The 26,561-nt window shown below is 42.1% G+C and overlaps 1 protein-coding gene across 5 annotated transcripts in view; it reads left to right on the top strand.

Moving 5' to 3' along the window:
* ARMC8 (armadillo repeat containing 8) overlaps positions 1-26,561 on the top strand; it is a 61,547-nt gene that overhangs the window by 28,297 nt on the left and 6,689 nt on the right. For 4 of the 5 annotated variants that reach the window (XM_064720590.1, XM_064720587.1, XM_064720592.1 and 1 more), the window contains 13 exons: positions 5,791-5,883; positions 9,124-9,183; positions 10,370-10,450; positions 11,740-11,815; positions 11,904-11,994; positions 15,536-15,596; positions 18,356-18,556; positions 21,171-21,266; positions 22,607-22,689; positions 22,963-23,044; positions 24,236-24,322; positions 25,307-25,399; positions 25,865-26,014. In XM_064720590.1, the coding sequence (XP_064576660.1) occupies positions 5,791-5,883; positions 9,124-9,183; positions 10,370-10,450; positions 11,740-11,815; positions 11,904-11,994; positions 15,536-15,596; positions 18,356-18,556; positions 21,171-21,266; positions 22,607-22,689; positions 22,963-23,044; positions 24,236-24,322; positions 25,307-25,399; positions 25,865-26,014 (1,254 nt within the window). The remainder of the gene's footprint in view (positions 1-5,790; positions 5,884-9,123; positions 9,184-10,369; positions 10,451-11,739; positions 11,816-11,903; positions 11,995-15,535; positions 15,597-18,355; positions 18,557-21,170; positions 21,267-22,606; positions 22,690-22,962; positions 23,045-24,235; positions 24,323-25,306; positions 25,400-25,864; positions 26,015-26,561) is intronic. The other variant, XM_064720589.1, reaches the window with a different exon arrangement.

Below are 26,561 nucleotides of genomic sequence, written 5' to 3'. Positions count from 1 at the left end.
GCCTGAGGCCTGGATTTGGTGTTTCATGCTTTGCTTTCTCAGCTGCACTGCAATGACATCAACTGCTCCCCCAGTCCTTCTTCAGGCAAATGGGATGTCCTGGAATTAACCATAACTACAGGAAATGATCATTTAGTGAGGGGTCCTTGCTCCTTTGTTCACCTGTAAAACCCATTTTGCCATTTCCCATTCCAGTTAGACACCTCAAAGTAAAGTATTTTATGATTATACTTAAAGTCCTATTTCTGCAAATCCTTTTTTTCCCTTCTCTTGTGGGAATACCCAAAGCCATGCTCTGAAAAGAGCTGAATACAGATCCTTTGATAAGATGCTTTTCTTATCTCTTGGAAGGTACAACCCAGCCCACACTGCTGCAAGCTGTGTTTCACAAGGCAGCAATTGAGACATTGGCTTTGCAATTAAAGGAGTAATTATGGGCCTAATGAACACTTCATGGTAGACATTCCAACAGTGAGAACATGAGGAAGAATTCCAAGTTCCCATTTAGCCACCCTGCTCCCTCTTTGTTTCTGGTCCCAGCAGCTCCAGGAGACTGTCACCATCTCTGTGCAGCTGCAGCACTTGAAGGTCTCTCAAGTTCTGCCCTTTTCAGGTCCTGTTTTGAAAGGTAGGAGACCAAGTTTGTCAATGGCTTTTCATTCCAGCCCAGCAGTTCTGGAAAAAGCTTCTGGAAAGTTGGATCTTGAGTTGTGTCTAACATGGAAACTTTCCCAGAATTTTTCATGATTTGACTGCGGAGAGAGGATGCTCTCTCTCAAACTTTGGGCAGGACTGTTTCCAAGACAAGGTGTTGGGAGTTAGCTTAACATCTCCAAGAGTGTTGCAGTCATTCTAGAGGTTTCAGAAGACCTCTCAGTTAAAATCCAGGATATACAAGTGCTTTAAAGAATACAGCTTAAAACATCCCTTTCTGTTTGTAACAGGTGCACATCACCCACAGTATTGGGAATATTTCTCCCAGCAGAAGTGCTGGGTGTCAGAACTGCACCTTTCCTCTTGAGCCTTTCCTTATGGACAGACGCCTGAAGGATAAACTGCTGCCAGTTTTGTGTGATTAATTCTGTTCAGTTCCAAGGATAAAATAGTTCTTCAGAGTTGGAAACATTTGGGCAGTTTCCTGTAGAAACCTAGGGTTTGTACTGAGAAAATGTGCAGATCCATCCATTGAGCTGGATGAACGCTGAGCTCTCAGAAAGAGCAGGCTTTTAGGGTCTGATGCTGAGCTGTGACAGCAAATTATATCCAGACCTGCAGTGCCAGAGGAATCCTTGTTAATGGAGGCCTCCTGCACAGGCAGCATGCAGGCTTTGGTGCTGAGACCATTTTGGTGACCATGCTGCACTTGGAAATGAGGGATGACATGGAGCTCAGGGGGAGAGATCTGTTGAGGTGCAGACATATGTTCAGACTTCTTTAAATTCCAAGATTGTTGTGCATGCAAACCAGCCAGTTCACCATAGCTGGGTGTGTTTTGGCTTGCTGAGTAGATGGAAGCACTAAGACAGATCCAGTTTGACCAAGTTTCTGTTACTTCAACTCCTGATACCTTATTGATAACAAAGGAATGGCAGAAAATGTTTCCAGCCCGTGAAAGCATTCTGCATATTTCCTGACAGATGTTCTCAGTTGTGATTCTATTTTCCATCCTCAGTGGGACCCAGATACAATTCCAGTGGGAGCTTGCTGTCTGTGGCTGCAGTGCTGGCCTTGCAGGAGGAGGTGCATTCCCTGCTGGGAGTCCTGTCCTTAGAGGAGTTTGGAGAGTGAAGGCACTGCAGCAGGATGAGACTCTGTCTGTAGAGAGAGTGAGGAATCAGTTTGAGAAGTCTCAGTCTTTAGAAATGATGAGTGAAAGGCATTCCTGCTTCCTGGGCAGGTTTGGGATGAAAAACCTGACGTCACCTGGTATTGGCCAGGCTTGGTAAAGGGAGGAGGCACACCTGAGAGGATCAGGATATCTTAGAGTGATTAATAAGCAGGTGTTTAATGAGCAATGAGCCTGCACTGCCAAGTGTGCACGTGCTCCACCACAGCTCAGTGAGCCACAGTTCCTAAGGCAGGAATCTGGGTCAGCCTCTCATGCCTTATTCCTTCTTTCCTTCTGGCTGTTTGTGGTGGCTGAGCCAGAAGCAAGGCTGAATGTTCTTCAGTCCAAGCTGCTTCCTAAAAATGAGAGTTGTAAAAGAACCAGTTTTAGCTTATAGAGCTTGAATTCAAATTATTTGGGTGGATACAAGCATTTCAGTTCTCTGACTTGGGGAAAAAGAAGAGCAACCCTCAATTAAAAAGAAATGTTTTAAGAATAGGTCTTTACAAATTTTATGTAAAAAGGAGTATGAAGAAATTGAGTATTTGGATCCAAGCAGGGAGGTATAACTGTTAATTCTCTCTGAGTTCTGTTTGTATGGACAATAATTTTGTTACAATATATATGATATAGATGTATTTGTCCTAAATTGCCTGGAGCTACTTTGTTAGCAGACAACATTTTAATGCATTTGTTAATCTCATTGTTTTAACTGTAGCTAATGAGTGTAGACTCAATCTCACTAGGGTTGCTAGGAAGAGTCTTTGTTACTTAGATACCAATAGTGAAGAAAAGTGAAATTATGTAGCCTCACATTGACACCTAATCACTGTTTGCATTTAGTTGGAAGTCACTTATGTCCACACATCCCTTAGTTCTTTCTAGGTTCTTCTCTGACCAACATGCCAAAATTATTTTACAAGTTGGATATTTTAGCAAAATTGTAGAGTAGAACGAACAATTTTCTTAAAAACACATTAATGAAGCCCTCTTGGAACTTTCCAAGAGTTCTTTAATCTTTTCATACTCACAACACTTCAGATTTGATGGAACATAATGAGAAAGTGTATAAAAAATGTCTATAAGAGTTGCTTCTTAAATGTATAGTCCAGATTATCTAATAATACACATTTTTGTGTATTGGCAGAATTTCAGGTGACTGTCACTGTGTTGTTTACAAGGATTCATTAACTCTTATATCATATGTACAGTGACATTGTTGGAGTAACAGTAGCACCACAAGTACCCTGCCACAATATCTGGTGGCAGAACAGTCCTGTCTTATAAATGCTAAATGGTTTTCATCATCCAATATGGAAACCTTCCCCTCCAGGGGGAGGATCATGGATCATGGAGGCACTGGATCATGGTGCCACACTGGTCAGTAAAACAGAAAACACCATGTGCCATTTCATTCCCATTTCTGTAGCTCTCTTGTAGAGCTTCCCAACAGTTTGAGGTTCAATTTCTGTCCATTTTAGACCTTTACCAAAAATCTCCAATCTATAAACTGCAGCTGGAATACTCCTGTGATCAATACTCCTGTGATCAATACTCCTGTGATCAATGCTGTTGGATTTTTAGGTGAAATGGACCATTGCACAAGGATGTCACTGGTGAGGATGTGAAATAAGTGTTTGTTGGTTCCTTCCCTGCTGTTAGATAGAGATGGAGAGATGTTGCACATTCATCTGTGTGGATTAAAAGAGTTTACTGAATAATTATTTTATTCAAAGATGTGCTGCTTTAATAGTTGCAGTTTGAATCCTTTGAAATAATTCATGTTTCATAGCCAGGGATTTCCCTGCAGGAGATTGCAGGTCTTGCATCTTACAATTTGAAGCTCCTTTGTTAAAGCATTTCCGCCTGTGAATCCTGGTGTCTTTCTTCTGTCTCCCTTTCCTCCTGGCTTCTCAATGGTTGTGTCTCAGGGGAACTTTGTAACTGAGCAGCCTCTTAGCTCTGATTGTGATGTTGTGTTGAACCTGATGGGGCTTGATGCCTTCAGCTGCTGAAGATCTGCAGAGAAGGACAAGAATCTGTTTTAATGGGTCAAATGCAGTAAAAGACAGAGGAATCCTGGATGTGTTCTCAGTTGGTGTTGCTTTCCCTCAGGGAGGTTGGGAACAGGCAGCCCAGAGAGGGTGTGGGGTCTCCATCACTGTAGGTGTTCCAGCTTGGAGTGCTGTGCCCTGTGCTCTGGGATGGCCCTGCTGGAGCAGGGAGGTGGGACCAGGGGGCTGTTGGGCTCTTCCAGCCTGACCATTCTGGGATTCAATGTCCCCTATTGCACTGCAAGCAAACCAGTCCCTTGCTGGCCTTTGGGTTCTCAAGTTTGCCTCTGGGCTCTGTGTAAAGGCAGATCAGATGGAGCTGCTGTTGGCCAAACCCTGAAAACGTTGCTTGAAATAGGTAGTCCCTTGGTCTTCCTATGCACATAAACATGAAATGACCATGGATATATGGCTGGTGTACCTGGGAGAAAGTAATTTATAAGTAACTTTCTCTCTGTAGAATGCTGAGATGCCAAATGAGGCTGTTGCATGTTGATCCTTTCCAGTTGGTGAGAAACAAGCAGTAGAAACAAGCTGAGTTTATGCTCAGTGTGTTTCTTGGCTCTCTTGTCCTATTGTTTTCTGTAGAGAATAGGAGGGCTGGATTGTCAGCAGCAAAGCTTCCTAAAATAAGTATGATAATTGTGTATATACATAAGTAAAAGATATTAAATAAATACTGCAAAGCTTTGTATAATCTCAAATATCTTTGCAAACAGGGGAGACTGGCACATGTTTATTTTGACAATACTAAAAAGTGGTGGGAAATTTCCCAGGTAGTTGGAAAGTAAAACTTCTCATAACCAGGGTGTCTGTGTGAAGATACAGTCACTGAGCAGTCAGGCTGCTGCTGCTTTCAGTGCTCTCACTGGAGCTGAGGTGCAGGAAAGTTTTGCTCTAATTTCAATTCACCTCTCTCTAAATCAGAGGGTTGTAATTCATCATTGTGCAGGTAAAACAGAGTCTGATTTAGATTTTTTGGGCCAATATAGCACATGTGTTTTGGAAAGGAAGGCTCATTCAATCTTTCCCTTTGCTCAGCTCCCTTTATCTCATGGAAGTAATTTAGTTTATCCCTTTCCAAACTAAAATACCCATTGTTTCTTTTAATATAACCATAGTTCCTGCCACTAAAATGTGCTGGCAAAAGTAACTGAAAGCTTTTGAACATTATGGTTTTGGACCTTACCACAGAGATAAATAACTGGATGTCTTTGAAGAAGAGAACTTGCCACAGAATCATGGAAAAGTTTTAAAGATCATCTCATTGCAACCCCCTGCCTTGGCTTAGGGAACCTCCCACTGAAGTGTAAAGGTTTTCTTTTGCTGATTTATTTGGGATTCTCTGTCACCAGTGTCACACACACTGGCAGTGTCTATAGTGTGTGTTTGACTGCCAGACAAAGGACATGATGAGTCAGTTCCAGGGGACTGTGGCCTGTCCAGGATGGGCACATTTTAGTGTCCCCTCCCTGCTCCCTTGGACTCAGCTGGGACAAGAGCTGAGTCTGCCACATTGGTGGGAAGACAGCACCAAGGCAGCTCCTGGACTAATCCCTGTCAGTGGCCATGTTTGATTTTGGTATGTTCCCCCCCCCCCATTCTTTTATTGGTTTTGTCCCAAATGTTGTGGGGGTAAATTGCAGAAGTCTTATTCCTGTTATTCCTATTTTTTCCAATTGCACTGACCTTTGATTTATTTTCCATGGGGATTTGGCTCAGAACTGTCACTTGTGCCTTCAGCTTTTAATGAACTGCTTTTAATGATCTTGTTCTGTATCCATAAAAGTTTTGGTGGAAGGAAGAACACTGAGTGCAGAATCAGGAGTGCTCCTTTAAGTAACAAACTGCAGAGAAGCTGTGCTGAAATCCAGTGTTAACACTCTCTTCTTTTCTCCTTGTTTGCAGGATGGTACAGTTATCTCCCACCTCATGGCACTGCTCAGTAGGTCTCCATACACACAAGAATACATATGTCAGATCTTCTCCCACTGCTGCAAAGTAAGAAAGACAATTCATGTTCTCCATGCAACTTGTGTTTGTGGCCTGCAAGAACTGTGTGTGTGCTGCCTTTTGTGGCAGGAATTTTGAGCCAGTAATGACTGAGCTAGTACTGCTCTGCATTTGGTACAGATTTATTGGGGTGGATAGATGCTGCTCTGCAGTACAAGAAAAGATGCAGTTATGGGGGGTTTATAGGCTTTGGCTGCTAAACAAAGCCAGCAGTCTGGGCAAGCATCAGTCTTCACTTTAAACACTATAAATCTTGGAACACTTCTGGTTTTCCTCTGAAGGTCTGAGGATAGTGTGAGCATCGCTTTGCAGAGGTTGTGCAGCTGCTTTCACCTGTTTTAAACACAGGGACCGTTCTCTAAGAGGTGCTGTTGGTTGAGAGGAAAAGAAATGCTGTTCTCAGCTGAGCTGTATCACCTACAGGTTCATCCAGATACATGTTCATTCCTGCTATGTAATGCAATTCTGTTGATATGAGAAAACTGATTTAAAACCAGCTGCAACCCCACCCCAAACATAGTTTTTTGTCTTTCCCTTCCCCCATTCCAAGTTTCCCCACAGCACTGATTTTTATTGTTGCAGTTTTTGGGGAGTTACTGTACCAGTGAGTTATACAATAACTGTATCAAAATAATTCAGGGTAGGAAATGAGCTTTTTACAGCATCTTCCCTTTTTAGTAACAGTTTAAAGAATCACAGATTGTGTATTAACAAATGAGAAAGTTCCTAAGTTTATGAGTTTATAAGTATTTACCTTGAAAAATATCATTCTACCTTATCACTTACAATGAGTCCTCTGGAACTGTGAATTGTTCCTTTGTTGAGTATCTGTGTTCTTCTGCCTTGACTGTTACTTATGTACACTCATCCCTTTGCATTCCCTCTCCTTTGTGAAACTGAGAATTGAAAATTGTCCATTTAGTGGGATATAAAGATAGAACTCTGCTAATATTTAGGGAACTCTTTAAAGAAAACATGAAGACAAAACCCTACACTGGACCATGGAAGTTCACATATATACCTAATAGTGGAAAAAAATTTGGTATTTAAGGAACGAAAATGGAGCAGTGAGGCACCTCCTGTTTAAGTGGCCCTTGAAAGTCTCCTTAACAGGCTGAGGAGTTTGAACAGGTGAAAAATGAGGCCATGTTGGCCTACAAGAAAAATAACCCAGGGCTAATTATGGGATGGTAAAAGAGTTGGTTTATACAATCAGGAGTTGGCTCTGGGAATATAAACTCTGTTGGCTGAGAGAGAACAGAAAACAATTATTGTCATCTTTTTCCAAAGGAGTTATTTCCTTGCAGCTCCAGCAATTCCTGGTGGCTTGCATTTCTGAAATGTTGGTTACAGTGCAAATGCACAGTCACTTCACAGATGAGGAAGGTCTTCTGAACTCACAATTCCATTTTGAGTGCCTCCTCCAACCCCAAATCTCTCTCAAATTTTAAAGTGAATGTCTGGAAAAAATCAGGTTTTTGGAAAGAAGTTATTGGCTGTGTAAACAGAGAGAAACCAGGCTGCACAAGAAAGACAGGGTAATGGGTATGAGTGTGAGGAAATGGTTGCATTTGCAGAATAAACAGCTGCATAACAAAGAAAAATATTTGAGGTTGAGTAAACAGATCATCACAAATGTTAAATTGATCAAGAACTCATTCTCTTGCTCAAGCAAATGCAGCTGTTCAGCAAAAATCTGAAATGTCCCCTTCTGTTTTGTTTAGCTTTGGGGTTTCAGGTTTATAATGTCAGTGATTGTATTTTCAGACAGAGCAAAATGCACCTAATACAATGAAGATACATTTGCAGGGGATTTTCTCACTTCAATGAAGAGGCAAAGTACATTCTTATAATTAAAAAAAATTATATATATATACTGAAAGTTTCAGCATTCACTGCATTTAAATGACGACTCCATCTTCCTCCAAAAGGCTTTGAGAGGGAGAACCTTTCTTACTTTTTCCCCTGAAGCAATAAGTTGCTATAAATAAACCTTTGTATTTAGGTAAGGCTTAGCATATGTTCTAAGAGGCATTGATGCTTTTATTTCTCTTTTTCCTCATCATAGTAGATGTATTAATTGAACTAACAGTGACTTATCACAGCTCCTGTCCCTGCACTGTTCTCAGCTCACATCTGTAGCCATTTCTTTCTCTGCTTTTCCAGCATTTTTGTTGGTTTCTCAGGTTTCTGCCTTGTCCTCTTCCCTTTCCCTGGAAAGCTCAGACCAGTTCTCTAGAGCTAGGAAGTCCCTCATTTGGGTTCCTAGCATATTGCTGCTGCTTTCTGCTTTTGCTGCTTCTCCCTGCACATTCAGAGTTAAAATCAATGGGGGGGAGCCTTGCCCTGGAGAAGAGCCATCCTGAGCAAGGGAAGTGTTGATTTACAGGGGAGCAGATGCAGTTCTTAGCATACAGAGCCAGGATTCTATCAACATAGAAGCAAATGAGTAAACTGAAATCAGGCTGATGTACCTGGGATGTGAAAGTGCAAGTCAAAATTAACTTTTTAAGAGTCTCTCTGTTTCAGTTCATTTGTTTTTAGAGCAAGTGGTGTGAGCAGGTAGAATTTCTTGTTTTAGGAAGGGTCCAGGATAAAGCCTGTAATCAAGGCAGCTTCCTCCAGGCCTTCTTTTGTTGGGTGACCTTAGGCTGCTGCTGGATCCCTGCCCAAGGGACAAAGGCACTTAGGTACCTGCTTGTCATTGTGGAATGAGTTGTTACGTTGTGTTACCCTAATGTTTCCTTGAAAATTGGCATTTCATGATGGACAATTGTGCAAGAAGTGATGTTTATTCCTGAAATATGTCAGTCATTTGTATTTGGAGAACAAGGTCATTGTCAGAGGAGTGGAACTCTGTACCCAAGGTGGAACAAAACCAGGCAGCCTTGCTGTTAAACTGGGTCCTGAACTGCTTGGAAATGCTTCATCATATTCTCAAGTTTTCACCTTCATATTTGCAGCTGTCCCTCTTTATGGATTAGTGCTTCCCTGGTTGTGCTGGTTGGTGCAAACACCATGTGTACAGACAAAATGTTTCCACTTGTGCAACTCAGATACACCCAGGTGTCACCTCTGTACAGGCATCTGTCCTGCTTGCACAGAATCTGCCACCTGCATCCCATGGAGGAGTCACTAATACTTGGGAATTACTAAATCTAGGGCAGTATGATTTCTTCTACTTTAAACTCACTCATTTTTTCACATATTTCAATATCTGTTCTTCAGCTCCACCACTGGCATAGCTGCGGCTTTAACTCATTGCCTCAGCCACTTCTGTGTGCCAATGTAAGTGGTTTTCCTCCTTCAACCATGCTGTTTTAATTGCATTTTTTGGTAGAAAGCTCTTGGTGGCAGTAGCAGCTGAAGCATCTCTTAAAGCACCAGATATGTTACATCTGAAAGTAATTTTATGCTTTTTTCTTAGAGGTAAGAGATACTCTAAAAATGTTCTTTTGACTGTGAGAGGAATCTGATTTCAGCTGTATCTCAGATTTGAAGATAATGTGTCATAGATGCCTACCAGAGTGTAAGAGTGCCATTTACTCAGCCAGGTTTGAACTAGAGATTAAGGAGTGAAGAGACTTTCTTCACTTGCAGATTAGTCAAGGAGATGCATGGAGGGATGATAAATGCTGTGGCATCCTGTAAGCTGAATTTAAATGTACATAGCCTGTGCTTAATGCAGAGATGACCAGAGCTATGAACCTACTTTTAAAGAGAGATTTGCAAATCAAAACCAACTTTGGCAGGAGACTGCTGAGGGCTGCAAGTGTTGAGATTTCATGTTGTTTTTTCAACCTCATCAAGCTTTGTCATGCTACAGAAGTTCTTAGACCTTTCTCCTGCAAAATTTAGTATTTGTGTTTAATTCCAAAGGCTGTTTTGGAAAAAATACTGACATGTCAGCCATTACCAACTTAGATCTTGAAGTCAGTAATAGGTGATGGCTGGCTGGATTTATGGCCAAACATGCTTGAAACAAAAACAATATATAACAAAAAATTGGGGGAAAATGTGAATTTCTTCTCAAAGGACTGTCACTCTGTCTGGAACCAGTTTTAGAAGACATCCCTTCCCTTCTGCAGTTAGAATTGTTGAAAATGCTTAATATTAACAGTGAGGAAGACATTAGTGACTGCTGGTATTTTATGTGATTTGTAGAGAAAATCAGGAGCTTTCAGTTGTTTCCAGTAGGAAGAGCAAAAACAGAAGTTCTCTATCCATGTTTCTTCATTTGTGAGAGCTGATGTCATTGCCTATCGAAGGAGTGGAAATGATTACCATAAAAGAGCAAATGCTATAAAAATACAAGTTGAAGTTGCTTATATATATAAAAAAGTAAAATTGTTATGCCAGCTGATTACAAAGTAAATGTTAGGAAATGTATCTTAAATATTTAACAATAAATTGCAGACAGGGGAAATCTCTTGCATGTTGTCTTAAAAAACTCTGTGTTATGTTTCCTTTGAAGGGTCCAGATCACCAGACAATCTTATTTAACCATGGAGCTGTTCAGAACATTGCACATCTGCTGGTCTCCACCTCCTACAAAGTAAGGCATTTCATCTACTCTGTTTAACATGTGTTTATGAAAAGAATTCAAATGGAGATTATCAAAACCATGTCTGTGCTGTGAACCAAAGCTATAAACAGGTATGATGTGTATTTGTAGAATAACAGTTGCTTTTACTTGCCATTTCTGTCAAAACCAGAGCTATTGTACTGTAAAGTTAAAGCAGCAGTAATGAAAACAGGGCTGCTTAGCATTGCTCCAAAGAAGAACAGGAACTTGGCAACTCAAGTGGTCAATTTGTTGAACAATAAATGAGAATAAGAAGTTAAGCTGAAGAGAAGCAAGTGTGGCCTGTCCTGAAAAGGAAGTCCTACCTGTAAAAATACATGGGTGTGGAATGTGTGGGGGCCACCAGCTGCCTGTGTGTTGTGCTCCCTGAATTCCTGAGTCTCTGCTCCCTTCTCTGTTGTGTTTTGGAAGTCCATCCTGGACCATCACCTCAGAGGACATCACACTTTACCTGTAACTTGGTGGCCAGGAGGGTCAGCTCCTTCCCAGTCCTTCCACTTGTGAAGACAAGAACACAGTTTAAACATGTGCAGCTGTATAAGGCCAAGTCAAAGACTAATACCTGAACTGATCTGGGTTCTGTGCTCTGGGAAGGTGATAATGGTTATCTTCCCTGTGGCAAAAAAGAAGTTATAAAGATTTCAGGAACTAGGCAGCCATGAAACATTGATTAAATCAAAACTTTGGGCTGAAGAAGGAGGAGCCAAGATGAAGAAATTTGTCCATCCTTTTCACCTAGGTGTACCTGAGGCTGTGTAATGGCAGTAAAACTTATGGTGTACATTTGTTCTAAGATTAGTTTGGAATCACTGCAGTTGGGTGGCTCTCTTTAGACATTTTATTAAGCCCACCTTTGAAGGATTTGAAATAGAAATCTCAAGGGTACATATTTCTGGTTCTCTAATCTACTTATGAGTCCTGAAAAGTAAAAGTATCATTGTTATATAGTGTTCTTCTATTCTTCTGTTGTTTTTTACACATTTGTGAGGTATTACAAATAAGACCAGTAGTTCCTGTTTAGTTCCCATGTTTTAACCTTGCTGGTTTTCTTCAGAGTTTGCCACATACCCTACAGAAGGATAGTTCCAACAGGGAGATGACAGAAATCAGGGTGTGAGTTAGATGTTTCCATCTGCCATGATTCTTCATCTCAAGTTCTTGTTGATTATATAACATTGTTTTCTACAAGCCTATCCAGCTGTGTAGCCCAGTTTTGCTTTGAAGTCAGAGTTGATATTTCATATTATGTTTTTACACAGGTCCGAATGCAGGCATTGAAATGCTTCTCAGTTCTTGCCTTTGAGAACCCCCAGGTATCCATGACTCTGGTCAATGGTGAGTGCAATGCTGCTGCTCCTGCTGGTTTCACACTCACTTTTTGCCTGGCTGAATGAGAATGACTTGGAGCTCTCTCTCTTTGCAGTGTCTGTTGATGGAGAATTGTTACCACAGATTTTTGTGAAGATGTTACAAAGGGACAAGCCCATTGAAATGCAGCTCACGTCAGCCAAATGGTAATTGTCTTCAGGAACTGGGGAAATAGCAGGGAGTTTAATCCTTACTGTTCAACTTCTTCCTTGTTTCAAAGTAATATGGGATGTAAAATCTTAGGAATAATTAAAGGTATTGTTTGCATTATCTGAATCCTTGAACAAGTGGTCTCACCCTATTTTATAATGTAACTTTCCCTCTTTGCTACATAAGCAGGGAAGAATATTGCTGGGCAGCAGTTTTGTGAGGAATGTGTGTTCAACCATATGGGTTTTCAGATGTATCTTAGATTTGATAAGTTTTGCTTTGAACAGGCAGAGCACAGTTCTGAACTGTCATCCTTGGTGGCTGTGCTGTGTTGGTGACTACACCAAGATAATGGGAGAGCAGAGTTAGTCCCTCTACCCAACTGTTTTAAATAAAACAGATTGTTCTTCAGGCTTCATGAGCTCATACAGCAGAATTAATGTTATTAATTAATTTTGTACTTCAGCTTTCCCTGCTGGTGTGGGCACATTTGTGTGCAGATCCATAATGACTTCCTACCCAGTGCCAAGATGTGACCCAGTTCTGTAATAGCAGCACCCTGGTTATGCTCACTCCATAAGCTGGGATTGACACCCTTTAGGATCATTTTCCTTTTCTTGTGTTGATAGCAATGAAATTAATCACTCCAGGGGGTTCAAGAGATAAAGTCACCCATTGGTATGAACCACTAAAATTAAGTTTAACTCAGGAGTTTGGTCACTGATGTGTTGCTTGATTATTATTTTAGTTTTTGATGGCTTTTTTTGACAAGGAGCAATGAGTTCTCTGAGTTCACCAAACAATTTCACAGCCACTTGTGTCAGTACAAGTCTCTTAATTCTGGATGAGGAACAGGTGGGGTAGGAAGGATCTGTGACTCTTCTCATGCTGCCAGGTTGTGATGCCCCAACTCATTCATGAAAGCAGTTTCAGTGATGTGGATGTCTATGAGGGGGGTTCTTGGGTAATCCCACTCCATGTAGGTGGTATGTCTTGGGACTTGCCAGCCTCAATTCCAACCACAATTGGCCCAAGCAGTCTGGTTTTACTGGTTTTGTTAGGCAATTTTTAGTGAAGAAGGCAAGTTAAATTATTTGCACTGTAGCAGTCTCAGTTCTGATTGATTTATGTGTTTCTTTGAGAAGTCAGAAAATACATAGAGAATGACATACTTAAAAGCAATTTTTTTACTAATCTTGAGACATAAAGGAGTTGACAAGTCTTAAAGACAGGCTGGAGTTGGGATTGTTCTGAGATGGACATTCCCAGGTCTGCTGATGTTCTTTGCTGATTGAAGGAAATGGGGGCCATCCTCTGCTGTTGCATTGCAGTACTTTGGCTCATCTTTGAAGCATGAAAGAAAGTGATGTGGTGAAAAGCAGCAAAAGAAAATTGCAGGGAAATCCAGACAAACCAGTCTTCAATTTCAGATTGGATTTCTCCCAATTAGTCCACAGGCACTCATCCTTTTTAGGGCTCTCAATTTTACAGCAGTCCGAGTTTGCAAAGCCCTGCTGCTTTTTCCTCTGTAGGTCCATCTCCTACCTGATTGCCTCCAAGTCAGACTCTCTCTTCCATTTTCTTAATGAGAATAGTAGGTTTAAATTGTCATTATTATTTTTTCTGCTTGTAAATTAGATTTCGCCCCTACTGTGCCAGTTTCAGTCAATCTGCAGTTGCTCTGATTTGTCATTACACTCTTTGGAATGCAGATCTAGGAGGGTTTTTTCCTCCTGAATGTTCTCTATAATTTCTATTGAATATGGACTGGCATACAAGACTACTTTAAGAAGTTCCCTTTCTTTTCCCTCAACAATTGAAGTAGACTTGGAAGATTCAGGGTAATACCTCTTGATTGAAATGGAGCAAAGATCCTTCCCTTGAGCAGCAGTGTTGGGACAGAGGGAGGATCAGGATGCCCCTTGGGAGAGTGTTCTGCAGCTACAAGTGGAGCAGTAACCTTTCCTGCTAAAATCACCAGAATTGCTTCCAGCTAAGCCAAGCCTATGTTACCTGAAGTCAAAAATTACTTTCTTTCATTGCTGAAGTAGAGCTACTTTGCCTGGCAAATAGGGTCTCACCAGACTAAATGGCAGCTGCAGGATGAGTGCTTTCCTCCTGACTGCAGGTATGAAAAAGAGTTTCCTGCTGTCAGCTGCAAGACTTGAGCAGTAAAAGTTTAGCACATGATCTCTGTGCTAATATTCAAGTCTTAGCTCTAACTTTCTGAGAAATAATATATTAAGAGAGTTCTGATTGTGGGTGTACTCAGAATGAGGATCAGTGTTGCTGCCTCTGAGGTGAAAAACTCACTCGAAGCCCTTGGAAGGAGCTCAGGGATGTGGTGAAACACACCATGGTTATATGAGCACATTGCTGTTCCTTAGCTGAGCAGTTCTGATTGACCCTGTGTACTTCAGCCTGCTCAACTGAGGGTCCAGGCATGTTAGTTTTAAGTTACCTTTACTGAAATACAGTTACATTTTTTAACCTCCACTGTGATATGATAAAACCCAACTCCAGTGGTTAGTTCAGAAGCTAAAAGAAGAGAAACTGGTGCACAGCAGTTCCCCTCCAGCTCCATTCCACTGCCTTCTAGCAGAGCAGGTAAAAACAAAACCACTTCAAAGAAAAACACTTTCTTTGATGGGTGAACTATTTTGCATTTCTGGTAGTTTGGGGCACTTTACAAGTACATAACAAAGAACTTGGAATGTGTCTGATGCTGTGTGAGACCTTGTGGTTGTCATATCCACTGTGAGCTGTTGTCTAATAAGGACCAAATGCTGGCTTGGTGCAGTGTCAGAGCCTTGGCTGGGTTCGTTGTTAGTGAGGGCGTGCTGGTCCCTGCACAGTGTAAAGCCTTGCCTGTGGACAGGCAGCAGAGCAATTCCACCTCTCCTGGGCTGGGGCAGGGCCTGGGTGTCTGTGTTCAGACAGCTGTGTTCCTCTGTTCATGGCTGCACACCCAGGGGCAGGTACTTAGAGGAAGGTCTGGGTGTGTTGCACCTTTGCTTAGTGCAAGCTATTCCTTTTGGGTGTGTGTAAGGGGATAGAATATAAGAAAGGTAGTGTAGAAATTAGTCTTACCCCTAAGGTGCTGCAGCTGGGCCAATTATCAAAGATTAGGAGCAGGCCTGGCTTTAACAGGCCACAGCTGTAAGCAATGAGAAGAAGATGCTGTAAAAGAGTGGGGTGGCTGAGTGAGAAGGGAGCTGGAGTCAGTGGCTGCTTTGTGAAGGAGTCGGTGCTGTGAGGAGCTGACCATGAGAAACACCAAGAAGGTGTGGGGCTCAGGCAGGGTGGTGGTGTGCCCTTTGTGGCAGTGTGTGCTGTGTGTATTGATCAGTGATCCTGCCAGGGGTCCTGTGCTGCAAACTGACAGAAAGTGCACCTGGAGGAGTCTGTGTGCCCAGGCCCAGTAAGCTGTGATGTATTTAAATCAAACACAGGAGGATGTTTCATTGGGACAGATGTGCAGCAGCTGGAGTGCACCCAAGCCATGGTAGGTGACAGTGTCTTGTTGTGTTGTTGCAGCCTTACTTCCATGTGCAGAGCCGGAGCAATACGGACGGACGATCCCTGCATCGTTCTGAAGGTGAGCCGTGTCCTGCTTCAACCACCTTGTAAATACAGAATAATTCTTTTTGTGCTAACCATGACAGATCCTCAAACAGTTATCTGTTCAAAAGGTTTTCTCATGTAGGTTTATCCTGGTCTTATTTTCTCATATAAAAGGTAGCACAAAATTTGTTACACCAAAGATTGCAAAGCACTAAGTTCTCCTGAGGTTTTTTTTTTTTTTTTAATTAAAACAAAATAGCCCCCTGATTTCCTTTTTTTCCCCAAGTAATGATAGATAAAAAATCTACATGTTGGCTGAGACAAAGGCCTGCCTCTCCTGTCTTTTTGTGCAAGAAAGTGCAATGTACTGTTCATTCCAGTGTGCACATTGGCATCTGTTCTGCACTGGCACCTGGTACTGCACAGCTGAGGGAGCCAAGCTGCATCATTCTCCCTCACCCTCCTCCTTAGCTTTGGTCCAAATTGACACTCCAGTTCTCTGCTCCCCTTTCTCCCTGAAAGAAACTGGGGCAACAGATCCATTCTCCCAACCCCACTCTCCTTCACACCTTTCTTCTTTGGAAATGCCTTCCCTTCATGAATCTCCCATATTGGGCTGTGCCCTGGTCAGGATGTGTGTGTTCCAGAGCTGCTCTGCCCTGGCACAGGGAGCAGGGCCTGCTGCCAGTGGCAGGTCACTGTTGAGAGCTGGACCCTGCCTGTGGAGCTGCACATGCTCCACATGGGCCCTGTGGAAAAACCACCATCCTTTCAAACCTTTGCAAAGGGATGTGCTTGGGCCAGCTCACAGCAAAAGCAGCATTGTGGAAGCTGCTTCAGCACAAATCCATGTTTGAGGCTGTGGAATTAAATGTGTTGTAGTATTTGAGAGTAGACAAAAAAGTGAGGGGAGAAGGAAGGCACAGAACCTTTGCCTTGTTCAAAGCAGCCCAGTGATTCCTCCTCCAGGAGCTCATACTTGCAAGATAACACAGTGTCCCTGTGCTTAATCCAGCCCCAAATCCTTCAACCTCTGCTGAGCTGAAGTGATGGCCCCTTTAGCATTCAGGAATTATTGACCCTTTGCTATCAAACTTCCTCCATTTGGGGGCCAGTCAAGAATGTGTATTTCCAAAATGGTTTTAATTTACTTTCATTGCTCATTTTGAGTAGTGGGTTGGCCTGCAACATGGGGAAAAAATAAAATCCCTTGAGAAGGGTAGAGAAGGCTGATAAATAATGGATTTGATGGGAAGGGAAATGATTTCTCTGGAATCCTAATAATGAAACTGTCCAGATAACCCAGATACATCCCAGCCATACCATGAAAATTAGATATTCCATCTTTACAGTCCATTTCCAGACTTTTACCTGCTAGCCAGGTGTGCATTGTGGCTTTCCACCTTACACCCCTACACAACCCCCTACTCTTGTGCATTAATTGCACTGTACTGACCTGTAGGTCCAATGGAACAGTTAAAATGTGTCTGTCAGAATTCTTGCCTCTGTTTTTAAGCAGATGGAATTGCTTAGTGTTGAAAAACATGAGATCTGTATTTCTTGGGTGCATGCAGCCAGTGACTTAACAATGCCCAGCCCTTGAGTTCCAAGAAATAGCTCATTTCATTTCAGGCTATTTGACCTTGGAAAGAATTAAGAAATACATTGTCTTTGTGATTTAGACATGGAATTCCACTTCTTTCTTTCTTTCTCACTCCACATGAATGTAATTTTTGAGAGCCTGTGTACAATCTTCCCTGCTGCCTCAAGGCCAGGTCTGCAGAAGGGAGTGCTTTAGCTCACTGGATTAGCTGCAAGATTCACCACCTCAATGACAGTCTTTGAGGTGACATCTAATTTTCTAAAATATGCAGGCAAGTCCTGTTTCCTGTGCAATGGAGGTCAGGTATTTATCTATTTAATCATTTGAACAGTCAATGGTTAGATGTTATTTCAGGTCCCCACAACATACCTCTGAGCAACATTTACCAGAGTTATTCTGTTGAACTTGGTGGCATTGCACAAGCACAAACCTTGGTGTTATTCCTTGTCCATTTTCATATTTGGGAAGGCTTGAGGGAGCAGAGTCCCAGCTCTTGGAGAATTGGCCTGTCCAGAGTTAAGTACTTTTCCTTGGGCTTCTGGTAAAGAAAGACTTGATTGGTTTTTCTGTTTTAGTAGAGAAGGTGGAGCAAAACTGTTGTGTGGGTGTAACCAAGGTAGGGGGCATGTCAGGGAAGGCAGAATGGACCTGGATTCCAGGTTAGCTTTTCTGGTTGATCAAATATGCTGCTTGCTGAGGAGTATTCCTCCCTTGCCCTCTGCTCCAGGCAGCCAGTGTGTGGGAAAGGAACCCTGAGATTATTTCTGACTGCATTGTCCTTAGTTAATCCTGGATCACAGAAGGGCAGGAGGGGTCAAGTACTTGAGGGCAGCTTGGGTACTTTTGATTCTGGTGTGTAGCAAGAACAGGCCTGTGAAAATATCAACTTCTGAGGGGATTTATAAAAAGTTTTACAAGGCTTTGTCAAACTTTGTCTATGTTTACTTCCAAACATTGCATGATTTTGGCTGTGTGAGAGGTTGTGTGAAAGTAGGAGATTGTACACTCAGCAATGCCTGAACAATTCTTCTGTGTGTGGAGTGTCTGAACCCACTGAAATGTGTGTGTGTGTGAAAGTTCTTATCTAAAGAACGATGGCAGAGCATTGCTGTAGGACAGTTGTTTCATTTCTTTGGAGTTTCTTTATCAATGCAGCTACACTAGAAACTCGTTTTATTTAATCTCTGCAGACTCTGCCATGCTTGGTTCGAATGTGCAGTAAGGACAGACTGCTGGAGGAGAGGGTGGAGGGGGCAGAGACTCTGGCCTACCTGATAGAGACAGACGTGGAGCTGCAGAGGATGGCCAGCATCACCGACCACCTCATCGTCATGCTGGCCGACTACTTCAAGTACCCCAGCTCCGTCAGCGCCATCACCGACATCAAGAGGGTGAGCTCCCTGACCTGCTCTGGGCATTGAGGAATGGGCAAAACCAAAAAGAAACCAGCTCAGGATGGGCCTTTTTAAACCTGGTTAAACCTGGTGTGGTAGGGCCCCCAGTCTGGTACCACATAGCATTGATTCCATGATCCATAAAGACACTTTATTGTTAGAAATCTACAGTTCTTATGTCACTGTTAGGCTGGATGTGACATACACACATGATCAGGGTCTAAGAAGAAAAAGTTTTTTATTCTGCATATTCTCCAGCTTATATACTCTTAAAGAAGCGTGATCTTAAGTCATTAACTACATCACAATAACTTATTATATTCATTGGTGCAAAGCAATTAACGCCAATATAATTGGCAAAAGTTTGACAGAAATTTCGTAAGGCACGTAGACACATCTATTTATGCATGTAGTCTAGCTTACAAAAATGTTCATATATCTTTTCTAATCTGTTTCTGTGCTGACAGCCTTGTCTTCTGCCTTGCTATAGATACACTCAAAAATCATTATTGTTATTTCTTCTATTAACTCAGCTTTGCTTGCAAGCCAGCTCTCAAGCCCCTCCATATTCTTATAGGACCTAAGACCTGATTGGTCTCAAAGTGAAAACTCCTCACACACTATTGGTGGTTATCAATACCACACTCTAGAGAACCATAGCTATAAACAATGCTTACAGAAAGAGAGATAATAATTGTTTGAATTCTTTTCCTCTAAGTTTCCCACAGCTTCCCAAGATTTGTCTAAAAAAGTCTGTGCCTGCTCTCTGTGGCCAGAGAGCTGCTGCCACAACCTGGTGCCTGAGGTCCTCAATTGAAGGGTGACCAGAGGTGCTGCAGGACTTGGTTCTTGATGTTTGTACTCTCCAAGACTCAGTTACTGCTCTTTGGAGACTTCATTAACCACACAAAAGTGTGCATATCTGGTCCTCCCATCCTCTAAGTTTAAACATCTTGCCTTCAGGAACCAGCACATTTCAGCTTCATAAGAGATGAATAGTCCATGTGAAGAGAGATTTGTTTTCAATTCTTAGGTCAGATCTGTGGAAAATCTGAAATTTAGAGGTGTTTAAGCACAAAAACATGTGGATGTTGTGCACTGTTTCGTATTAGGAGTTATCTGCACTTGCAAGACATTGGATAAACAGAGACCAGATGTACCTTGGAGTCTTGCTGAAACTGATTATTAGAAAGAGCCCAAAAAATACATGACAGAGCTTTGCTTTTTTTCTGAAACTGGCCCAAGGGACAGGGTAATTTCTCTGACCCTGACAGAATGGGGTTAATTCTGCATAGAGAGCCTCTTAAATGCTCTGTAAAAATGCAAATGAAACATAAAAAAAAATAGTTACAGTATAAAAAACTGAGCAAAAAGAAGTTTAGCAGCTTATTGAGGAGTAATGGATGTTGGCTGTAGCATCAAAAATATGATCAGGTTCCAAAAGTGAGTGGGGCAATTCTAAATATTATGACAGTGCTCTGAGTGTGCAGTAAGTCTGTAGAGGCAGCCAGCTGGGAATCCGGGGTACTGACTTTGAACAGAGTGCTTGGAACTGCACCCTGTAAGGTAAAACTACGTGAGGAGTGAGTGAGGAATCTGCCAAACAGAGAACTTGTCTGCTTAAAATATTTATAACATAATATTAAAATATTTATAAAATAATATTTTAATACTTCTGCTCCAATATAGCTGCACTGGAGAGAATTACTCATAGAGCTTTATTTTTGACATTTCTTTTATTTCAGCACTTTTCTACTTTATACTGTCATTTTCCTGGCATTTTGTTAGACTTTGAAGATTACATTGTTTGGTAGAACATTTTGGAACTGAGTTTTGAGGATAGTCAGTCACAGAATTAATCTCAGCAGAGAACATGAGGAGATCTGAGAGCCCAAATTTGCTGTTCCAAGCAAGGTCAATCTCAAACACCACTATTTTATGATGCCTTTAGTGCTCCCATTAATTATCATAAAATAGTAGAATATGCTGAGCTGGAAGAGACGCCAAGGATCATCGAGTCCAGCTGCTGGCCCTGCACAGACACCCCAACAATCCCACCCTGTGCATCCCTGAGAGCATTGTCCAAACTCTCCTGGAGCTCTGGCAGCCTTGGGGCTGTGCCCATTCCCTGGGGAAGCTGGGCAGTGCCCAGCACCCTCTGGGGGAAGAACCTTTTCCTGATCTCCAACCTCACCCTCCTTAACACGGTATGAGATTTAGAGACCAACTTTGGCTCCTGGTTTTGCTTCAGTTCTCTTGATAAATCTTGTCCTGATTCTCTCTCAGTATTTTCACTCCTTCTGGCTAGTTCCTGTAAGTCTCTGTTGAGAGGTAAGAATAGCTTTTACCTGAATATGGTCTTGATAGAGTCCTAACCTTGTTTTGGCCTCAAATTGAAGACAAAGTTGTCTTCTCTATTACTCAGTAGAGAAATGAGCCATAGTCTTAACTTTGGTTATTGTGTGATGAGCTCAGGGTGCAGTATCTCGTGCTTCTGGCTGCCCCTGGGGTGGCAGACCAAGACAGTGGGTAAGCAGCAGTGTAGAACAAAGCAGAATATGACACTGCAGCTGCTCTGGGGGCTGAGCCTGTGCCTGTGCTGTGTTCCCAGCTGGACCATGACCTGAAGCACGCCCACGAGCTGCGCCAGGCCGCCTTCAAGCTCTACGCCTCGCTGGGGGCCAACGACGAGGACATCCGCAAAAAGGTGAGCCCAGGGAGCCTGCTGGGCCCTGCTCAGCCACAGGGAAAGCAGCAATTCCCACCCTCCCAGGGATTTCCCATTATGATGTTAATAGGTTGAAATGAGCCCTCTCTCCTCCATTAATAGGAATTTTCATATTTCGTGGAATTGGAGGAAAAATTAATGTCTTGCTATCAGAGTATAACAAAAGTAAAGTTTAGTTGTGTGAGCATCTTCACAGTGATGAACTAGACTTGCACAAGGAGTTGTCCTTCAGCATTTTTGGTACTTGGCTACTCATAAGGAATATTGTTGTGGCATATGAGAAATTTCTGAAACTTGTGTTCTGAGACAGACAATACACCTCTGTTCTCATTTATTCCATTATATGACAAATGTTAAAAAAACCTCTGGAAAGTCTGCTCAGAAGCAAAGTCAGAATTTGTTTTCTGGTTCTCAAGTGACCAAGGCCTTGCACTGTCATAACAAAGCAGTTGGTGATTCAAAGATTACAGCAAAGAGATTGGTTGCTTGGGGCACTCACATAGTTAGAAATTAATGTGTGGAAAGTGGGGGGAACTTAATAAATTAATAATTGGAAGGAGCATTTTTTTAAATTAATCATGGATTTGCAATGTCATGTAGCAAGTGCAGAAGACAGGAATGTTTTCTGAGTTTGTTTGCTGGTTAAAAGGGAAAAGCAGAAGGAAGAGGCAGGTAAACAGAGGGTGAAAAGATAACATCAGGAGAATTTATCAGTGGGGAACCATTCAGATCTCCAGAATTCAACACCATAAACTCCTGTTTTGTTGCTTTAGTTAATAGTGAAGGTTCTCCTTGTACACAGCTTTTAATAAGCAGTGGCTGTGTACATGCCAAAGTTGATTTATTATGCAAAATCCATCATTCATCTGGGTATTAACTGCCTTTTGTATTGGTCTTAAGTGTTTGTGCTGGCCTTGTCTAAGTATGGCAGGTGAGCTACTGGATATTTTTTATATCCAGCTCTACAACCTGTCTCTGATCTGCAGTTTGTATATGTTCTGTGCACTCACACATGCTCACTTTTGTTTTAATATGACATTAAGGGTAATTTATGTGTTTATGTAGATAGATAGATACTTATATATAAAAATCACCCTCTTGTTGCTTGATGATTAAAAGCCATAGTGGAACATAGAATATAGATTTTTTATTTCCTAATTGTGTCTGTAGATACATAAAATTTTCCCCTTAATCTGACAAGAGTGTGGCATGCTGGTTTTAGCTGCAGTTTTTATATGTAACACTGAAGATGCTGCAGCCAAACCCCAGCAAGCCATGGATGCTGTGGGCTGTGCACTGACCTGAGTTCTTTGGTGCAGATCATTGAGACTGAGAACATGATGGACCGCATTGTTAACGGCCTGTCCGAGTCCAGCATCAAGGTGCGCTTGGCTGCAGTCAGGTGAGCCTGTCCTTGTCCCTGCACAGCCTGGGCTGCACTGGGAGAACTCCTGTCACTGTCTGAGAGCTGCCCTGATCTCAGTTCTGCTCTTGGGAGCCCTCCTGGGGGAGAGGGGCAGTAATCCTGGGCAGGTGCAGGGTTTTCTCCTGGCTGTTCCCAGGTTTCTCCTTGCCTCCCTCCCAGCTCAGGAATCCCTGTGGGGCAGCAGGGTGTGTACAGCAGTGCCCATGGGGGTGTGCATGTCTCACAGGGAGGATTTCTCTTCCATTCCAGGTGTTTGCACAGTTTGTCCCGTTCTGTCCAGCAGCTCAGGACAAGTTTTCAGGATCATGCTGTATGGAAGCCTTTAATGAAGGTAAGTGAGGAGCAGTCGGGTCTCAGTGCCTGGAGTGTTCTGGTCCATTCAGGGAGCACAGGGTGTCTGTTCAGTTGGCATGCCTTGCTGTAGAATCATGATACAAATTACCTAGAAATCAAAATCCTGGGGCCTTCTCCTAAGAGAGTCATAAGTCAAGAAAAGGCAACAGCAGCAAGCATGCTTGGTTTTGGTTGGTTTTTTGTTTCCTTTTTTTCATTATTGTTTTTGGGGGATTTTTTGTCATCAGTGAGGGAAACTCAATTATTCTCAATGGTCACACAGGACAATACAAGCACTACATGTCCCTTAATGTCAGACTCAGGCTGGATGGCACGGTTCAGACTTGGTCTGTGAGCTCTGTAAGAGAATTTACATCTGTGTTTTCTCCTGTGATTCTCTACCTCTTACATCTCATTGCAGATTCTATAGTTGAAATCAAAGAGCTCAGAAAGACCTTTAAAAAGACACATTGTCATATAGAGTAATTTTCCACAAGATTGAGATTCAAATGTGTAAGATATATGTCATCTCTCATCCTGTAATGTCACTATCATAAAAACACATAATAAACCAGTTTCTCAGTTTCAACATCTTTGAGACCTTGAAGATGCAGAACAGACTGCTAGCATACCTGAAGGCTTGGGCAGTATTGACACCCATAGCAATCTCCTGAAGTCACCTTGACTTGTCTGTTCAGAAGTGAAATGACTGGAGCACAGAAGATGTTGTTGGCAGTAGGGAACAAGTGAGGAACATGTTTGGTTCAGGAGTTGGTGTTTTGGTGCTGCTGGAGATCCAGGCAGAGATAAGGGACCAAAACTTGACTCAGGCTGTGCTCCTCTGAGAGGATGCTCCTTAGAGAATTTGCTGTGTTGTGCTTAGCACGAGGTACAAAGGGCTTGAAGAGGCTCCTGGAGCTTCCTCTGCATATGTGTCCTTTGCAGAGCAGGGCTTGTCCCCACTGATTTCTACTAAATTGGACTGAAAGCTCTCAAGTGTGACTTTTGTGAAATAATGCATTGCTCCAGCTTGTCCTGTGATGTGTATCAGTCTGGGTTTGCATTGCTAGCATGGAAGCATCTCCTGAAGTCTGGAATATCCAGCTACAGCATAATTCCAGGTATTCCATTTTAGTGATCTCTTCATTATCCTGCTAACAGAATTCCTCTCTCTCCCCTCTGCCTGCAGGTTTTACAGAATGCTCCAAATGAAATTCTTGTAGTAGCATCTTCCACGCTATGCAATCTTCTTCTGGAATTCTCTCCAAGCAAGGAGGTGAGTACTTGGCCAGCAGCAGGGAGAGGGGATGGACTGAAGTGAGATTACACAATGGTCAGTTAGCATAAAGGCCTGTTAATTGGCAGTCATTGCTTGTGACATGTTATGGAGCTGTGATGTTACAGAGCTGTGCAACTTGAGAACAAAAAAAATCATCTGCTTACAGTGCTGTGACAGTTAATTTGGTCTCTAAAGAAAAGAAGTAGACATGAAGTTTTGTCTTTTCCTTTTTACTTGTAAAACATTGTTATCTAAAAAGATCATAAACAAGAAGAAACCACACTGATAATTTGCAATGTGATCCATTGTCTTAGAGAATTACTGCTACTGTAATGCTGAAAATGCTGGCTTTGCTGAGTCTTGTGTTTTTATTGTTCTCTGATGAGCAGTACAGGATACAGTTCTGCAGAGTCTGTGTTTCATACAGATCAGACACACAAATCAACACTCCACAGCAGTGCAACAATTCCCCAAGTCTAAAATAGTTCTTAATTACAGAAAATATTTTCAAGATTGTGCTGTGTGTGGGATCCTGCAGGGCTCTGTGGATTACCAAATTATCAGTTGGTGTCGGTGGCTTCAATCATATCTGTGAGACAGCAAATTAACTGAAATAATGCCAAGCACAGTTCACTGGCCATGAGGCCACCCATGGGGCTTTTTTTAGCAGACTGCAGGTCAAGTGTTTGTGGGGTGTGAGCAGCAGTGTGAGGTGATGTATATACACATATAAATGTGTGTGCATCCATGTCTCCACAAATACAGACATAGCAGAAAGCAGCTGCCTTAACCTGACTTTTTTTCATAACACCTACTTTGAAATGGTCATGGATATGGGGTGTGGCATGGCCAGTTCATGTGGGTGCACTGGACATGTTGTAAGCTCAAGAATAAAATATAAGGAGTATATTTTTAGTATTTTCAGACATGCAGTTAGTCTAAGTAGTGTTGTAAAGATCTGGTTTTCCCTCCTTCTTTCAGCCTATTTTAGAATCAGGAGCCATAGAACTTCTATGTAGTTTAACCCAGAGTGAAAATCTTGCCTTGCGAGTGAACGGCATTTGGGCTTTAATGGTGAGTAGGACACCCAGTGAAATACCACTTGTGACTGTGTGCCTTAAAAAGCTTGGGAACATACCTTGTAGAACTTGTCAGTTGTTATTAACAATGACATAATTGAAATCTGCCTTGTTGTTCACCAAACTGCAGAAGAAAAACAGCATCAGCCTGGAGCACTTCACCCATTAGTCCATAAAGTAAAACAAATTCTTCAGTTCTAGTACTAATTTTGTTGCCAAGATCATTCAAGGAAGCAGTAGTGTCAGTAGTAGCATGCCAGGGGGAAAATAAAAGCAGGTAATAACCAGGTCAGGTGTAAGACAATGTGAAAATTGAATTCACTGTGTAGCAGTTGCTCATAAATTACAGCCTTTATGCAAGATAAATTTAGGAAGAATATATTGTTGTAGGGAATAGTCTACTAAAAGAGTGAAAGCCCAGGTAAAAAAAAAAATCCATTAAAAGGAGTGTCTGTTTCAGAACATGGCGTTTCAAGCAGAACAGAAGATCAAGTCAGACATCCTGCGGGGTCTGAGCACAGAGCAGTTGTTTCAGTTGCTTTCTGATTCCGATGTAAATGTTCTGATGAAAACCTTGGGACTGCTCAGGAATCTTCTCTCCACTCGCCCAGTAAGTAGAGCTGCACACAGACCTTCTGAAAGCTGATCAAACAAGCAGCCAATCCAGTGCTTCTGTGCAGGACATTCTCCTGTTTTAACACCACTTGGATTTATTTGAATATCTGTAAGCAAATGTGCTAATCAGTGTGAGAAGGTATTTGAACGAATCCTCTGCAATTAAACACTGTAATTATTATCAGAGCTAGACATTTTCATTTAATGCTCAATTCCATTGCATTCAGCTCTTTGCAACATGATTTTCATAGCAGTTTCTCTGTGAAACTTGTCCAAAACAGCACTGAGGGTTGCACCATTGAGTCAGTGTACAGGAAGGTCCAGATCTCAGATACCTGTCTTTCTTCTTCCTTGGCACTTGAAATGCATCTTTTCTTATCCATCTACATAGGTAGTACTGGCTTTGTGAATTTGGTGTAAGACTGTGCACTCAAAAAATGCAGACGTTCATTTTACACCCTGAAATAAAATGGTTAAAAAATTTAAGTCCAGGAGTTGTTTTTGATCAGGAGAAAGAGATAGTCATGGAGGAAAAGAAAGGG

The sequence above is a fragment of the Zonotrichia leucophrys genome, chromosome 9 (genome assembly GCF_028769735.1).
Source record: "Zonotrichia leucophrys gambelii isolate GWCS_2022_RI chromosome 9, RI_Zleu_2.0, whole genome shotgun sequence".
Lineage (NCBI taxonomy): Eukaryota > Metazoa > Chordata > Aves > Passeriformes > Passerellidae > Zonotrichia > Zonotrichia leucophrys.
Note: the sequence above shows the minus strand (reverse complement) of the source record. Positions and strands in the feature narration are given on the sequence as shown.